This window comes from Manduca sexta, chromosome 23 (assembly GCF_014839805.1).
Source record: "Manduca sexta isolate Smith_Timp_Sample1 chromosome 23, JHU_Msex_v1.0, whole genome shotgun sequence".
NCBI lineage: Eukaryota > Metazoa > Arthropoda > Insecta > Lepidoptera > Sphingidae > Manduca > Manduca sexta.
The window spans coordinates 3,653,086-3,671,879 of record NC_051137.1 but is presented as its reverse complement, the minus strand read 5'-3'; the positions used below and the strand labels follow the sequence as shown (position 1 = coordinate 3,671,879).

General features: G+C 34.3%; 2 protein-coding genes across 4 annotated transcripts in view; one reads left to right on the top strand and one right to left on the bottom strand.

Moving 5' to 3' along the window:
- Positions 1–18,794, bottom strand: part of LOC115448112 (calcium/calmodulin-dependent 3',5'-cyclic nucleotide phosphodiesterase 1) — a 302,717-nt gene that overhangs the window by 106,815 nt on the left and 177,108 nt on the right. The gene's annotated exons all lie outside the window — the stretch shown is intronic.
- On the top strand, positions 10,812–15,716 carry LOC115451594 (insecticyanin-B-like). The gene is made up of 4 exons (XM_030179950.2): positions 10,812–10,967; positions 14,104–14,323; positions 14,894–14,995; positions 15,330–15,716. The coding sequence occupies exons 1-4, from the start codon at positions 10,851–10,853 to the stop codon at positions 15,509–15,511; spliced, it is 621 nt and encodes a 206-aa protein (XP_030035810.1). The 5' UTR covers positions 10,812–10,850; the 3' UTR covers positions 15,512–15,716.

Genomic DNA, 18,794 nt, shown 5'->3' with positions numbered 1-18,794 from the left:
CTTTTTATGCACTAGCGACCCGCCCGGCTTCGCACGGGTAGCAAAGTATATTATAAGCCTTTTCTTTTCTGTCGTACAAAACATTAATGAATCATATAAACTTCCTCTTAAATCGCTCCGTTCATTGGTGATAACCGTAGGAAATCTATTCAGTAGTTTATTAGTATATCGTGCCCGGACAGCCGTGGCGGGGGACTTTTTTTTATAATATGCAAATAATTTATTTAGAACAGTAACAAGTTTACAACATTAGACCACAGGTACCATAATAACGGCGTCAATGGTCGAGTGTCGAGTAAATTTGTGTTTTAAGGTTAAACATTATTGTAAAGGCAGGGTATTGTGATCTTTATCAAAAATCATCATCACAATCCTTAGCCGCAGAATGTCATTATACACGTTACTTCTTTGCGGAGTTCGCTTATTTATAAGGAACTTAAATATTAAGATGGCATTACATAATGTATGCGTAGGAGTAAATGTCAATATACTTACCAAAAGATCTTCGTAATAAACTATACGAAATCAGGTTTAATTAAACAAATAATAATTTTAAGCGTTGCTCTTAAATTAACTCTTTTTTGTTATTTGTAATGAAGTAGTTATGAACATGTACGATGCAACATTGTTAATTGATGTTACCGACTTTATAGAAATGAATTATAGGCGAAACTAATGGGAGCCCCGCAATTTGTTTGTGAAAAAAACAAAAATACAATTCCATGTAAACTTTTTGTACAACAATACCATCTTAGATAGAAAGTCATAAATATGTATGAGTGTGAGTGGAAAGGAAAAGGACGATAAAGAAAAAAAAGGTATGGTATATCAACAAAGAAAAGGGGAAGAAATATGTCATGATGTCTGACTTGCGCAGAGGACATATTGCTCCAACCCCAGAAATCACTAACATCACGTGACTTCTATCATTTGCTTCCCTATATAAAATGACTAGCTTTTGCTCTGATTTTGAAGGAGTTTTCCGGAATAAAAATCCCGCTAAAAAAGTATCCGATTTAATTATATTTATGGCTCACTATTTTCGTCATAGAGGTATCCATATAAAATGTAGATATATGCTGTCGCGAACTTTTATTTACAACTATTTAAAACAATCCTACGGCATGGTTTAGGCAGCGTTTAAACTCCAACGGTTTAGGCAGCGTACGCCAAGGTAGCAATTTTATTCTTACTTCTTTCTTCTTCTGATATGTATCATTATATTGTGACCAAATTACACACAGTCATTATGAATTGTAGCCTATGTAATATTATGATGTGTAACCAATATTACTGTAAAGTTTCATTCAAATCCATTCAGTAGTTTTTCGTGAAAAACAAACATAAATACATACATTCCTACATCCATACATCCATCCTCACTAACTATCGAATTTATAATATTAGTAGGATATTCATACTCACAGAATTGGAAAACGGATCCTTTGCTGGGGAACTAGAAAATGACTGAAATTGGTAAACAATATTAGCATACAGAACCCTTGATGGTCCATCTTATTCTAAAATCTTCATAAAATCGTTTCAACTACACATAATAAAATAAAGTCCCCTTTTCTCTCTGTCTATGATTGATTCTCTCAAAAACTAAAACAGATTTTAATGCAGTTTTCACCAATATGCGGGTGGTGGTAAAAATATATATTTATACAATCATTGTACAATAAAAAGTCACAGTTTGCCGCTTCAATGCGATAAGGCGCGTTAACAGTTATACATTTGCCGATCTAGTAAAAATACTAGCTAGAGGTAACATAGGTATCACACATCTTTCTTGAAGGTGTATTCAAGAAATCGGCCAACGAACGAAAACATTAGGCTCTGAGTAAGTAATATTCAATATTAATGATCTTTATATTTTGAAGTTTCTGAGGTAAAGTATATAAAAAATTTTTGACCTGACATTATATTTATTTAGGCATTTAATGACATTCTTTTTGTGTACGAGATAGTGGCCTGAGGGATGTTGTAATAATTGAATTTATTCATGACATTAGTCCATTTTCATATGATGATTTTCAATTTAGTAAATACACGTAAGTTATTCAAGATTGGATTTTTTGTCCTATACACAGTGCCGGCCTTAGCTATTCGGGCGTCCCGATCGAAATATATTTTGGCGCCTCTTTTTTCTGGCATCCTTTTTTTTAGATCACAGTCTCTGACGTCCCCCTAAAGCTTTTGCGCCTTTACTAGGAACTGGCGCTCCGGGAAATGCCTCACCCGCTCCATCCTACAGACATTAAGGGTACCGCGGGTATCCAGAAGTTTTCGCCACCAAGTGTCATAGGGCGCCTGACCCTTGGCGCCTGGAGTAGCTCTCTACGCCCTATGAACGGCCCGGCGCTGCCCATACAATGATATCTAGCAAATGGTTTACATAAAAAATTAGGGAGTTCGACCTCAGTAACCTCAATCCCAACAGTGGGACGGTATATAATACAGGGCTGGTGATGATGATGAGTTTTTGCTGTGATGCAATACCGCGAAGTATTCCGTAAAAAAAATCTATATTTTATGCCCATATCTTGTTTACTTGCAGGCGTGACTGTTATCTAAATTTGAATTTGTCCCAAGAGTGGACGCGCTTTTTTTAGGAATAGTTAGGGCTTGGGGGTTTTTAGCGCTCATATTAATTTAGAATAACCCTAACACTAAGTAGGAGACGTGGTTGTTAAGCCGGGGGATCGCCTGTACACCGTTAGCAGGGTACCCTTGGTGATAACGACGGCGATTTCCAAAAAAAAAAACACTAACTAGAAATATTATAATCATTATTTTCTTCATTGAGAATTTATTTATTAGAAACAAATATTATAGTGAAACAATATATTTATTTAACAATCATTAAAAAAACAAAAAAAAATATTATTAAAATTACACCTTCCTATTTCGATGAAGCTCGAAGTCACAAAATCGATAGTAGAACTTTCAAAACACAACCGACGACTTTACAGGACAACCAAAGAAATAAATTTTAAATTTCAGAATTTCTTTATTTCTCTTACTATCAATATGTTTTATGGACATATTAAAATTCATGGATGTAATGTAAAATAAATTTTGAATAAAACACTTAAAAAATATCAGTTCAATGGAATATAGAAAGTATTTTCGATAAGATGACCTTATCACACCTACTATCTCATCATCTTTATTATAATACCCTCTTTATACCAAGAAAGTAACCATACATAAAGGTCAAATTACATTACTTGGCAAGACAAATACCTAATTATTTGTCAAATATAATTTATAAACAGGTTTGACAAACTAAAACTGTGAGTTAAATCCGATACTTTAATTAAATTCAAATTAATTCATTCACAGGTTTGTGGAAATACCATTATTCGAGTTGATTGCGTCCATGCGGTATTTTCTAGCACGAGATAGTGAGAAAACGTAGATAAGATATACAGTGTAGTCCAAATTAAATGTCGAACGATCGCAAGAATTATGCTGAATTGTCATATCGATTGATTATCTTGTATCGCGATTCGTCAGGATAAGGTAGGTAACAAGTGTCATTTCTCCATGAATTTTTGGTTGCTACATACTTGAGTACATATATAATTTTATACGTTAGCCTCTAGACATAACTTCTGACGAATTCCGGCACTCAACATCTTTTATCCCACTTGCGTGTGGTAAAATGTATTTTCCTTAAAAATTTAACACTAAAACGCTTAAAAAACCGCAACTATAACTTTGCAGAATCGCTTAGTATCTGTTTATTATTAGACTATTTAATTCAAATTTTCTGTTGACTTGTTTACTAAATTCTGCCCGCTATCATTAAATTATATTAGTAACGTCATTCATTTAAATAAATAAACTTGTATAAATTGTAGACAGAGGTTTGCAATTTAATTTATTCAGAATATTTTATACTAATAATTTAATAATACAAAACTTGCACGTCAGGTAATAGAAGTTATCTACTTTTTAGTAAATACATTAATCAATAATATATTTTATCTAAAATAGAACGGAAAAAGAATTTTCAAAATCCAGGAAATAATAAATGAGTTATAACCTTTAAATTTGATTGAAGGGGTTGCTGTCAGTAATAACAAACTGTGACGTCATCGAATGTCACCGGCCATAACACTACGTGCGTGAGAAAGAGTTAGCGTGATAGCCCCACCACGCCCCCACTTTCCCACTTTTGCTTGCAACAATATTTCAAATATTAAGCACTCGATGAGAATTCGTTTTATCGATTTTGTCCCTTAGCAGCATTGGAACAACATTGCAGTGTACCGATTGGAAGGTCATTCCAGGCAATGTAATCTATACTATTATATAAAGCTTAAGAGTTAGTTTGATTGTTTGAACACGCTAATCTCAGGAACTACTAGTTCGAACCTTTAAAAATATGTTTGTGTTGGATAGCCCATTTATCGAGCTATATATCTTCACGCTATGACCAATGGGAGCGGATCAGTAATAAAAAATGTTGCAAAAACGGGGAAAATTTTATACTTTTGAGAGCTTCCGTTGAGTGTGCTGCGTAAACGATTAAATTTATGTAACAATCGTGAATCATGGAATTGTTCCTCTTAAAAAGTTGTAAAAAATATTTTATAAAACAATACACCAGCCACATCTGTCTCCCTGAAATTAAATGAAATTTGGTATGGAGATACTATGAGACATCGGGAAGAACATAGGTTACTTTGTTATTACTACATAATGTGTTACTGCTAGAAGAATATTATTGAAGATACAGTTATCCCACTTAATAACTTAATATTTATTGATCTGTTAATACTTAAAATTTAGAAGGTTTATTGTTTTGTTTAAGCTATAAATTTACTATGTTTATAAGTCTGTGTACCTATTCATATATATTTTATTGTTCTGCCAAAGGTTACGTATTTGCTTTAAACTTATTACTTAAATTCTAATCTAGATCTAAGCATCTATTTTCCGAAGATTTATATGCTACGAAAGCAGATGTCGGCGAACTCTATCGTAATTACTTAAGACCAATGTATCTATTTACCCGATATCATGAATAAAAAAATTGAATTTGAAATTTGAATTTGAATTTCTTTCCCGGGAAAATATGAAGGGTGACTTTCATAAAGGAAAACTTTATCCTGAAAAAACTTCATCACGGGAGCGGAGTCGCGGGCAAAAGCTAATGTACAATAAAATTATCCTTCATTTGAGAAGCTATTTCGCTTATTATTAAGGAAGCCACGTTTTATTGTATAAAAAGCTTATGTACTTTTCCCATACTCATAACTTTCATCTAAACTAGCCCTGTTTTAATAGTATCCCACTGAGAGATCAGGTTGCTCTTACTACTTTAGATTTTTAGTCCACAACGCTGATTGCAAATGCCTTAATCCTATTCTGTCATCAACAAGGTAGTCAGCAGTTTCTCAAAATTTCGTTTAATTATTTTAGGTTGAATTTTTTCAACATTACAATCGATTGCGCAATGTATAAAGGCGGTTGTCTAGTAAGATACTACATCGCTTCAGCCATAAAAATAATATAAAATCCATTCAAAGATATAAATAAATTTTATTAGTTGGCGCTGAGTTAATTGTTGCGCTGGCGAGTCGTTCTTTAGTGGACTTTGGCCGATTTGGTGAAAAAACGGTTGAAATTTTTTAATATGTCCATATTCTTGTTATAATATTATTTATTAATGTTGTTTTTTTAATTCTTTTACATAATAGATGATGTCATAGGTGCACAAAATTCATTATTGTGTAATTATTGATACGGTTGTATTAGTTTTCGGAAACGAAAATAATACTTTTGATTTTTAAAAAAATATTATTGTTTAAAACGTTTCTGCTATACTTGCCAATGTAAGATAAAGAATGCCTCTTCATTATTTGATACAAATTACGAAAATAGCTTATGACCTACGTCAATGAAAATATTTTGACTTTTGAATTAGTTTTTTTTAAATAATTTAGGAAGGCGATATCAAGTAACAAACCAGAAGTGGCGGAGCAAGAACAAAGTAGTCTAAGGTCAAATTTTATTTACCTATTTATTCTGAATGACAACAAATTAAAATAAATCTTGATGAATATTTAAAATAAAATATGCAAAACGAGATATCGATACTAAAGATAAAATTTACTATATTCTAAGCAGATGTATGGTTAACATAACGTTTATAAAATACTAGCTTTTGCTCGCATCTTCGCCCTCGTGAAGAAGTTCTCCGGGATAAAAGTCCACTGTATGATAAAAGTCTTGCTACATATTTTCCCGGTACTGATAGGTTCAAACTAATTTTATCCCTATGGGGTTGAATTTATCAAAATCCTGTTTAAGCGAGCGTCTTCATTATAGTAGCTTCAATCTTTAATTTCAGTTCATATCATATCATATCATCAGCCTACAGCTGTCCACTGCTGAACATAGGCCTCCCCTAAAGCGCGCCACGCTGTTCGGTCCTCCGCTCTCCTCATCCAGCGTCCACCGGCGATCCTACGAATATCGTCGGACCAGCGGGTCGGAGGTCATCCTACGCTACGCTTACCGAGACGCGGTCTCCACTCTATGAAAGATTCATTGAATTTCAGTTCAATCAGTCGAAAATCTAAGATGATTTATACAAACTTTCATCCCCTATTTTATCCTTAGGGGTGGAATTTATCAAAATCCTTTTTTAGGGGATGCCTACGTCATAGTAGCTTTATGCATGAAAAGTCTCAGCTCGATCGGTTTAAAATTGACAAAGTTTCATACAAACTTTCATCCCCTATTTTAACCCCTTAGGGGAAGAATTAATCAAAATCATTTCTTAGCGGATGCCTACGTCATGACATCTACCTGCATGCCAAATTTCAGCCCGATCCCTCCAGTGGTTTGGGCTGTGCGTTGATAGATCACTATGTCAATCAGTCACCTTTGAGTTATATATATTAAGATGTTTACTGATATTATTCAATAGTATTAATAAATAACCATTATCCCACAGCAAAATCCAGGTAATGTGACAGATTCGCGTTTCATTTAGGGAGTGGGGAATCCAGAGGCTTAACACACTGAAGCCTCAGTTAGATGGTAATTGCTCCATTTCGCTGCACACATGCGTCTCTTGTAAGACCTTAGGATTACAGAGCACGATGGCCACTAACAGACGGTTATGCCTTCTACACAATCGTGCATGACTATACCCGTCTATCATGTTTTACGTCTGGTTTTAACCGACTTAGAAAAAGGAGGTAGTTCTCAATTTAACTGTATGATTTTTTTGTTGTGTGTTTGGTACGAAATTACTCCGTCAATTGTAGACCGATTTTCAAATTTATTTATTTTTTGTTCGAAAGGAGATACTTCTGAAGTGGTCCCATAATCACCAAGTCAGGATCTGATGATTGAATTCTGGAGAAATCGAGGGCAACCCTTAAATGTTATGAAGTAACTTAAGTACTTGTGTATGGTCATCATCATCTTACGTAGCTGAGCTGATGATGGAAGGTACAACTCCTTAATATTAAGGAGTTATAGAGTCATCGACTGATTTGGTGAATTCTTTTTAGATTTGAAAGGGCGTTTGGTATTTGATCCATGATTATTACTAAAAGAATTAAAAGACAAATAATAAAAACAAAAATAAAAACTTTTTAACAAAAAAATCGACCGCCTTCAAAAACCACTATAAACCAAATAATAATTTAACATTACCTTTATACTTACGCACCAGGATTGTCTTGTGCGCTTGGTTTTCACACCGAATGCGCGCTCATGCACGGCGGGCCTTTCCTCGCGACTCTAGGCACACAGTTAAATGTGTATACCTCATGGTTGCCGATTCACATTGAGGCCTATAAGGGCTTGCGAACAGTTCCTACCTTTTTCCCTTCTTCCATCCTAACCCACACCTCTTAAGGTTTCCTTGATTGACAGAGGGGTTCAATACAAAAAAAAAAAAACTAAAGAAAGCTGAGTGGATCCGAAAACTTTCTATTTTTAAACTCCGTCGAGCCTTTGTCCAGCGGTTTTTTTTCCTTAATGATTTTACAAATGGTATGTTTACAATCTTAAGATTCTACTATGGCGGCCGGCAAATATGGTTTACACTGGATGTCAGTGGGGAGCGAGTTCCCGATATTTGATACGTAGCTCGCTCTCTTGCCCAGCGGTTAGATGAATTTATTATATTGTAGGCTTGCAGTCGAACAGATAAAGTTATAATGACGCAGCAAACGCGAAGTTCCTAGATGGGACTAAATACTGTAGTATCACGGTTATTTTGATAAAAGACACTCTTATTATGTTTCAAAATTATATTTAATAAAATCAGCCACGGACACCAATGGTCCAACCATAAGAGGCCTCGACGGGCACAGGGGAGAAGAGGGCTGCCTCCTTTTAAAACGTCAGCCGTCACACTTGACAGCTGACACTTCTACCTGACAATTGCAGGACCACAGACTCAACAATGGTACAAATACTTCCCATATTTGTAAGTTGCGTGCGGCCTTTACCCACCAGGACTTTAATGGATCAAGATAACATCGACTCCTTAGATCCGCTTGGTTTTTATGGTTATAATTAGTTCAAGGTGTTTGAAACAAAACAGGTTCTGTCTTTGTAATATAATTAAGAAAGTGTGTTAACATCAAATATGATAAAAGATGGTGAACTCTCTATATTTTACTTCACTGCCTAGCCCTGAAGTGAAAAAGTCGTTTTGCTTGTACTTTCATCATCATCTCAGCCACAGGAAGTCCACAGCTGAACATAGGCCTCCCCCAAGCTTGTACTTTATGTTTCATATATTCTTCTCCTGATGATCCTCGTCAGATGCTAGTGGATGCTTGATTATTGTGAAGGTTTTAATTTAACCAGGATATCATCAGCTTTAGTCTTTGAGGCGTCTTGATGATGATCATAATCATCATCATTTCAGCCGGGAATCCTCCAGTGCTGGACCATATTGATGACCATGCTTATCAAATATATCCATATAATCTATAAAAAGATCCATTTTATAAATTATTTACTTCAATGAAAATAACATCAAAATCGGTTTAGTTGTTTCGTAAATTACGATCATCAAACAGACAAACAATTTGCAAACTTATTTCAGGTGCTTACTTAACTTTATTAGTTTAAAAAAAAACGGCCGAGGCCGAATCACAACAGGCACTTTAATTGTATATTAATAATACTTGGACTACGCTACTTTTAAATATATAGGTATTATTCATTTGAACTTGTACCAAAGACAGTACTTCCTATGACGATACGTAGTATGACCTCGAATTTCCTAACTAACTTATCATTGAGCTTCTATTGTTAAACTAAGGTTTCGTTATCTTGAAGTTGTAGATAGAAATGTAATAATATTATTGTTATCAATTTTATCTTAAGCCACATTGAACTTACAAATACGGCATTTATTCAATTTAATATTATTTTCTTTGTTATAAATACGAAAGTATGAGAGAGAAGATTGGGCCTCAAGTATTCATAATTATATCGACGGTTGAAAGGCTAATTTACTTAAACGACATTTTATTTCGACACTAAGTTTCATACATATTTAAAACTAGCTGACCCAGCGAACTTCGTACCGCCTAACAGTCGATTCTTTATTTTTTTATTATTTTTTATTGTACTTATCCTCCTATTCGGGACACCAAGTCAGCTAGTAAGATAAAAACATGAAACTTGATAAGTCAACAATTACATTATGTCAAAAAATAATATTTAAAAACACTTAAGATTCTTTAAAAAGCGACGATAGCCTAGTTGGGTGTGGAACGGACTGCCAAGACGAATGTCCGCAGGTTCAAATCTCAAGGGCACACACCTCTGATTTTTCTAAAATCATGTGTGTATTCTTTGTGAATTTATCGTTCGCTTTAACGGTGAAGGAAAACATCGTGAGGAAACCTGCACATCTGAGAAGTTCTCTACAGGAATTTCGAAGATGTGTGAAGTCTACCAATCCGCACTAGGCCAGCGTGGTGGACTAAGGCCTAATCCCTCTCAGTAGTAGAGGAGGCCCGTGCTCAACAGTGGGCAAGTATATAATACAGGGCTGATATTATTATTATTATTATTATAAGACATTCGGCGATTCATTGTTATATTATAGAAGATCAGCTTATTCTATGTTTTTAATGTAGTTCTTTTTTTTGTGGAAGCATACGTCACTTAAGTTAATTTGACTTCCAACCGACGATATGAATCCCCCTTAGCCGAATTTCGGCCACGGCGGCCTATCCCAACGGAGATCAGCCAGGTACGCAGGAGATATTATAGTGCGCAAGTGTGTGCGCAATACACAGATGCACTCTCTGTTCCTTCACTCTCATAGTTCGGTGAGACGGCAATCCGACAGAGAGAGATATTACAATATATACGCTGCGAATAGGCCTATGAGAAAATATTATTATTTTCATTGGAGATAATAAAACACGCGGAAATAGTCCCTTTGCCAGTAAAAAAGCTCAATGTAAAGCTTCTAAGAACAGGCTGGTGAAATCTAAAAAAACATGTCATGCAAACGTGATATTATTAATGATTATTTCGATACAACAAGAATAAAAATAGCATAATAATTCGCAGTTGCAAACGATACATCATTTTATAAGATAAGCGCTTTCTTTTAACCTACACACAATTTCTCGACTCTCCTTCGACACCCCTCATTACTTTGGTACTACAATCGCAATAATTTCGATAATTAAATAATAATTGAACAAACATGTGTTCGAAAATTGACCCTCATATGATCTCGGAGCCGAGATGGGTATATAAGGTACCAGCAGTGCCGATCAGCAACAGTAGACATCTGACATTCGATCAGTAACCATACTCGCATAACATATTTCAACATGCAGAGGTTCCTAGTCTTCACCATTGTGGCCGTGGCCACCGCAGCTGCCGGGGACATATTTTACCCTGGATACTGCCCCGAAGTTAAACCGGTAGATGACTTCGACCTGAGTGCTGTAAGTAAAATTTCTATTGCCAATATATTCTGTTATCCTAACACTGCAAGCCGATAATTTTGGTGTTCCTAAAATTTTGACGTGAATTTTCTTAAATTTGCTGAAAGAATTTAGACATGTGGCCAGATAATGTAAAATTTATATTATAGAGTATGAATTGATAATATGATCAATAAAATGTTGTGCAATACCGGCAGTACAAAAAATTTTATAATATCGAAACAATAATAATAAAATTAAACTAGCTTAGTAAACAAATTTGCATACGCGGCAGATTGCATCGTAATAAACCCCGGTTGAACATGTTTTCATTTCTATTCTTTTAATGACAAGATTTTAAATTTATGATTGTCATTTGGTTTTAGATTTTTACCTTGAATTATTAATTAATTACAAACAAGTGTACGTAGAGTTAAAGGACCTTAGTGCAAATTATTAACTGCTAATTACTATCCAAATATTCCAAAAACATAATTTTTTCATAAATTTTGTAGTATTTTTTGAAATTGAACTACTTTTCGGATTCTATTGTGGTTTTTTATATTTTAGTTTCCTTCCGATTTTTTTAGCCGTTGCTTAAAGGAGCAATTATGTCATTGAATATTTACAAGTATACATGAATTGCATAGCCCACAAATTTTGAGGTTATCAAATAGTCTATCATCATGCAATAAAACACTAAATATTGATACTTTCTTATTTTTATATTTACTTCTCACGTTAAATTAATTATGTTTCTTTTCGTTTATTTGTACTCGTTTGCGCATAGTTACTGCCATATTGCTTTGACTCCAGGTGCCACCTCTATGGTCCACGTGACTGAAAAGTTTTGAGGTTTCTTTTTGTACTTATGGTAGGTCTTTTATATGTGAGATTCCGCCTGGGTAAGTACCACCGCAATGTCTATATCTGTCGCCGTGTGTAATCAATGTTCTGATCCGGTTTGAAGGACATTGTAGCCAGTGCAACTGGACATTATAAAACTTAATATCTCATGTCTCAGGATGGCGAGCGCAGTGGAATACCAAACAATACTATGTAATAAAAAGTATTGGATGGTGGTTCTACTGTTGATAGGCGGTCGTACTACTTACCATCAAGCGAACGGCAAGCTCGTATCGTTATGCAAAGCAAAAAAAATGTGTACATTCATTTAAAATCTACTTTATTTTTATTTGTTTTTACTTTATTCAATAATTAATTTGATATAGTAAAAACCTGTTCCTAAAATTATTTTTATTTTTATATTGTTGAATTTTTGTCACGATTCCTCGCTTGAGATTTATGATTCAATCATTTTTTAAATATATTTTTATAATTGGCATATGGATTTCCGCTAATATTTATTATTTGTCAGTTATAAACATAGAATGAGTCAATACATTTGATTTTAGATCCGTTGCATATTATATTGAAAATTTAAAAAGAAGTTTGAAAAAGTGAAAGTGATTTAAAGTGTAGTATAAAATAGTCAAAAGAAATTAAACACTGTTCATAAAGTAAATAATTTGTGTCCAGAAATTACATGGTATGCAAAAAATTTCAAAAGTTTAAGTTTTCGAGTAATGAATATTTTTCTTCACTAATCTTAGGAGTGATGAGAAGTCAAAAAAAATAATAATTGTACTCTAATGGCAAAATTTTAAGGATTTTCCATCTCGCTGTCTTTTAAGGCTGATTTTAGTCAAAATTGCCCCCATGAAGGACTATGTTTTTTTAATGAATATGTAATTTGAGAGTCTGGAGAACTTTTTGATTTACCTTAGAACCACGAAGTCCCCTGTTTAGGTTTTTAAATTTAAAGAAGAAAATTTAAGTCATAATTCATAGAACATAAGTTTTTCACTTTACACCAACATTTTCATAATTTTCATTAAAGTTACGAAGCTGATTTTTTAGCAAAAAAGTACAACTAATATAAATTTAGTTGCAATAAAAAAATCTCGAATAAGTCTTATACTTTTTTAAAAAGAAAACATTTAATCGGTGAAATCGAAAATCTTCAAGAATTTAGAAAAATATTAATAACTCGATAACTATCAAAAATCGCGGAACATACATTGGGGGTGATTCGGATACCCCAAGGGTGCTCTATTTCTGGACCTCCGCTTGACACTACTTTCTGGGACACCCTGTATAGTAGGTATATAAACTGATGCTACATTGATGCATAATGTCTATGTTTATAAAACATTTTATCACTGGGTATGTTTATTGATATAATATATATAGTAATAATATATATAACATATATAGTGGTTCTTGTTTTCTTGTAAGCTCATCCGCCCTGCCCTATTTAGAAAACGTATTATATGATATTCTGATGATATACATAATATGTTCGTTTAATTGTAATTTGCTTATTTAAGCAATCGCTGTATAACAATACATATTTATTTTAAAATTTCTCTACTTATAATCTAACACGGACGTATTTCAATATTTTGCACTACATTTAGGTTTCGTTTGGCTGTAATTCGGGGTATATGCCGACGTAATATTATTTCTTTTTAACCTCATGCGACTCACAATCGTTCGGATTTAGCTACAAAAACGGTTTTACGAACTTACAAAATTACGCCTGTTGCATCTCGGCTCTAGATTACTTCTGGAAAGTTCTTTCTGTTATCAGCTTGTATCTTATTTATTCTAGTAATTGTAGATTTATTTTATTCATTTTCTAGATCAGATTATTCTAGGACAATTTATATAGTATGACTTCACAAGATAGTAAGATAGGATGATGTAATCACTTTTGAATACATTAGGAGCACAGACTTCTAAATTAGAATACTTAATTGATTTAAATGAACTACTAAGAATAACCTTCTTTACTCACTGTTAGCAAAATTTGGTGAATCTTATCAATAGCTAGCTATAGCTTCCAAGAGCTAGCTATATTCCTTTACTTAATATGTCCGAGCATTACGTAATACTTTTGGGTGATAACTTCATTCTCACTGAACGATATTTTCAAACCATCAAATAAACATATTTAGTTATCATTCGATTACAAAACGCGAGTTAAGACCATTAAAAGCTATGGTATACATCAAAAATCTTCAGAACAATAAGTAATACAAATGTTATCCAACATGTACGAAGTAAATTAAGTTAAAACAATCCTTCTCTTTAGTTCGCTGGAGCTTGGCACGAAATCGCCAAACTGCCCTTGGAAAACGAGAACGAAGGAAAATGTACCGTTGCTGAATACAAGTATGACGGCAAGAAGGCTTCCGTCTACAACTCTTTTGTCATCAATGGAGTCAAGGAATACATGGAGGGTGACTTAGAAATCGCTCCTGATGCTAAACTCACCAAGCAAGGCAAATACGTCATGACCTTCAAGTTCGGACGTAAGTTTGAAACTTTATTTATTGTAAACCTTTCGTGATGGATACGTTCTAGCGCACTTAGTTATTATAACACATTTTAAATTATCTGGACTGGTCTTTTCGAAGAAAAAAAGGAAAAATAATAATGATTTCAAATATTTTTTTGTAAACCATCACTCTTCATACTTTTGGGCCCGACATTATTTCCTGATGAAATAGTCAAAGACTGAATTTGTTTCTATTTCATCACCCTAGCCTCTGATTTTTACTGATATTTACTATTTAACTATCTAATAGTATATTAGACAACTGAAGTAGCAAAATCGCCTTCGCGATTTCCACTAGCCATATTTCATATTTTTATTATTCGAAAGTTTATAGAATAAAATTTACAAATTAGTTTACTCACAACGACAAGTTTACTCTAGAAAATCAAATTATTTCTGCTTTGATTTCAATATAAAATAGTAATTTTAAGACTATCTTACAGATAAGTTGTGAATACGGATTTATCATTTAGTGGCCAAGACCATGAACGCTAGTTCTTAGTAATGACTTATATTTTTTTAATACGTTGTGTTTCTATTGTAGCAAGGGTAGTCGTCCAGGTACCATGGGTTTTGGCCACTGACTACAAGAACTACGCCATCAACTACAACTGTAACTACCACCCTGACAAGAAGGCCCACAGCAGTAAGTATATTTTTATTAACGTTTAAAAATATTGATATCGAAAAATATCTTGAAATATCCAACCTCACTTTTGTCAGAGTAACAAAGGTTATGTTGATTTTACAAATAACGTATGTACTTTTTTACATAGACAAATATTTGTGATAGATTCTGAGCCACAAATAAGAGCAAGCAGAATAAAGAGCATTACAATATACATATTTAATCATTGGCATATTTACAGCCATTAGGATCATATCTGAAAATATACATGTTATACTATCTACCCTATTAACTTCTAACCCTATTAACTTTATCTAGAAGATCAAATATTACAATAACTTTTTTTTTACAGTCCACGCCTGGGTCCTGTCCAGGAACAAGGTCTTGGAAGGCAACACCAAGGAAGTCGTCGACAACGTCCTCAAGACCTTCTCCCACCTGATCGATGCCTCCAAATTCATGTCCAACGAATTCTCCGAAGCTGCCTGCCAATACTCCACCACATACAGCCTTACCGGCCCTGACAGGCATTGAGAAGCATAGTGAAAGATGCTAGCGTTAAATGTGTGCTAATTACCCGTAGTGTTACCATAGTTTAAATATTTTTTGTTTTACAACATATCCTTCAATAGTTAAGTCCATGTACTAACATAGGTGTTTAGTTATATAGGTGATTGTTTGCTTTTTGTAAACAGAAAGCATACTGTGTTTAAGGAAATAAAGGAAAGGTTATTACATACTTTGATGTTATTATTTAAAAACTGTCACTTTAGTTCTTAGTGAAACAAAAGTAAATGATATTCAGTAGTTGAAGTTACTATGTGTTAATGTCAACAGGAAAAATATTTTAGGATACTTTCCACGAAGTTAACTGTAGTATTATTGCATGTTATCTGATGTTCAGTATAATGTAATACAAATATGACTGACTGACTATTTCGGTGGCGTTGTTGTATTACGATACGACTATGTTGTCTTACGTTTGATCTCCGGGTCGGGAAAAGTGTGGGTTTTACTCACTATTAGCACGGAGTTTTGAATTTGTGCTTGATATGACCTAATTGTTTATATTATATTCTTGATATTTAATATAATTAAGCCGAAATTTAGATTTAAAGATGTTGTGTTTACTTCAAGAAGGTTATTTATTTATTTATATCAACACACAGCCATTACAGGTTACACCCAATTCGACTGGCGGAACTATAATAACATAATAACTTACAACTAAATTCTATAAATAAATATTTATAAAAATAAATTATCTAACAAAAAAATTAAATTAAATTAAATTAAAGCTAAGAATAACAAATTACATGCAACAAAATAGGTGTGAGCTCACTCCAATTACATGTCAAAACATCTGCTTTGACATGCACTTCGTTTATATTAGTAATGGCTCGGGTGAGAGGCGCCTTGGCTAAGAGGTTGGTCCTGGCCGTCGGCACTGCCATTAGTGGTGGGCGGCGGCGCCTCCACACGTACCGTTCCGGCACGTTCAGGCTCAGGCGGCGCAGAACCCCCGGGTTGTGCTCGACACCACGTAACAGCTTCACTAAGTACGACGCGAGCTCCACTCCACTACTCTATTTATGTCGGCTAGTAAGAGAGCACTGTCGGTTCTTTCCCTGACTTCAAGCAGCAGTTTGAGATCATCTGCGAACAACAAACATGTGCAGCGCTTGACGACTTTCGGTAAATCGTTAATCATTATAATGAATTTCAGTGGTCCCAGATTGCTACCTTGGCTTACACCAGACCTGGTGTAATATGGTTCAGACTCGCATCCATTGTAATCGACATATTGGTTGTTCACTTTTGTCAATGAACATAATGTAATAATTTTTGTCTTGAAAACTCTGTATACCAATACAAACAGTTTTGTGAACCTAATAAAAATATATATATAGCGATAGATCGCTGCCTTTCATATGCGAACGGAATATACATGGTGGAAAGTGGGTGCACCAGTTACCTACCTTCGAGAATTAAAGGGGTGAGTGGGTGTATACCATTGACTAACAAAAGACGTTGTGTCCATGGCCATAAGAACTAAATCGGCCTAGTCTGCTGAATATATAGTTTTTCACGGGTGGTAGGTCTCTGTTGTGTTCCAGTTGAAAGACATTATAGCCAGTATAACTACTGGACATAATAAGACTTAACATCCATGTCTCAGGATGGCGAGCGCAGTGGAATACCAAACAATACTTTGTGCTTCAAGGTGTTGGATGGTGTTTCTACTGGACGGATGGACGGACGGATGGACGGCCGTATCGCTTACCATCATTTAAAGCAATAAAAAAAAGGTTTATTACGGAACGTAATTCATTGAAACTAGCAACAACGGCAAGTGGAAAGGGAAGTATTCTTTTTACCCGTTTTTACTAACTACTAATTAAACGTGCTTGAAAAAGTTGTGAACCCAATTCGAATAGGATAGGGTTTGAAGTAAAAGAAAAAGGCAAATTATATAGTCTATGAAGGAAGATTTTTTTGAAGAACACCAGTGAGAAATGTTAGTAATCTACTTTACTCAATAGTTCTTACAAGAGTATTTGTACCTAAGTATAGAATGTGGTCATATCGTCGGCTTCCTTAATGGTAGATGGCACATAAAGTTGTTTAGGAATGAAGACCGGCTGAGAAGTGCACTTAGCTGCGCGATATCCCATTTCTAACAGCTTTTAACTCGAAAGAACAACCGGTCTCTAATTACTACGTCGCAATCTATATCGCGTTGCAGTTTGTTTTTTCGATGTATTTTAGACTGTGTTTCAAGAATTTTCTAAAGAATTATTTATTTATATACTGGTGGTAGGTCTCTCATGTGAGAGTCCGCGTAGGTAAGTACCACCACAATGTCTATTTCGGCCGCTAAGCAGTGTGTAGTCACTGTTGTGTTCCGGTTTGAAGGACATTGCAGCCAGTGTAACTATTGAACATGATAAGACTTAACACCTCATGTCTTAGAATGGCGAGCGCAGCGGAATACCAAACAATACTTTATAATTCAAGGTGTTGGATGGTGTTTCTACTGTTTATGGGCGGTCATATCGCTACCATCAGGCGAACGGCAAGCTCATCTCGTCATTCAAAGCAATCAAAAAAAAATCATATGATTTATTAGGTTTACGCGAATGTTAAAATTTTCACTCGACGTAATTATAACATAAAAAAACGTGATAAAATCCGCAAAATTCAAATTTAAGTTGATAACCTGCATTACGAATAAAAACCAATTATCCAAATTTATCCGTTCTTAATACCATAACTTTAGCAAATACAATCATTATATTATGAGTGTCAATTATAATATTCATAAGCCTACAAATTGAACCAATAATGGCTGTTTCTATCACGTTATCTAATTTACGTGCAAACACTCATGATGCTATAATGCATGAATCTAAATGTCATAAAACATTCCTCGAATAAGAGTTAATATATTATGACTGGACTTTCAAAATATGTGCAGTTAACTTCAAATTAATTTATATGCGGGTTAATACCAAATGAATGAACCTAAAACTAGTATACTACTGGAAAGTCTTCTGAAACGTTTGCATTTGTTTGGGACTGATCGAATTTTCAACAATTTCCTTAGGAAGGTGATTTTTTTTTATTTCTTTGAATGACGAGACGAGCTTGCTGTTCGCCTGATGGTAAGCGATAAGACCGCCCATAAACACTAGAAACACCATCCAACACCTTGAATTATAAAGTATTATTTGGTATTTCACTGCGCTCGCCATCCTTATATGTTAAGTTTTATTATGTCCAGTAGTTACGCTGGCTACAATGTCCTTCAAACCGG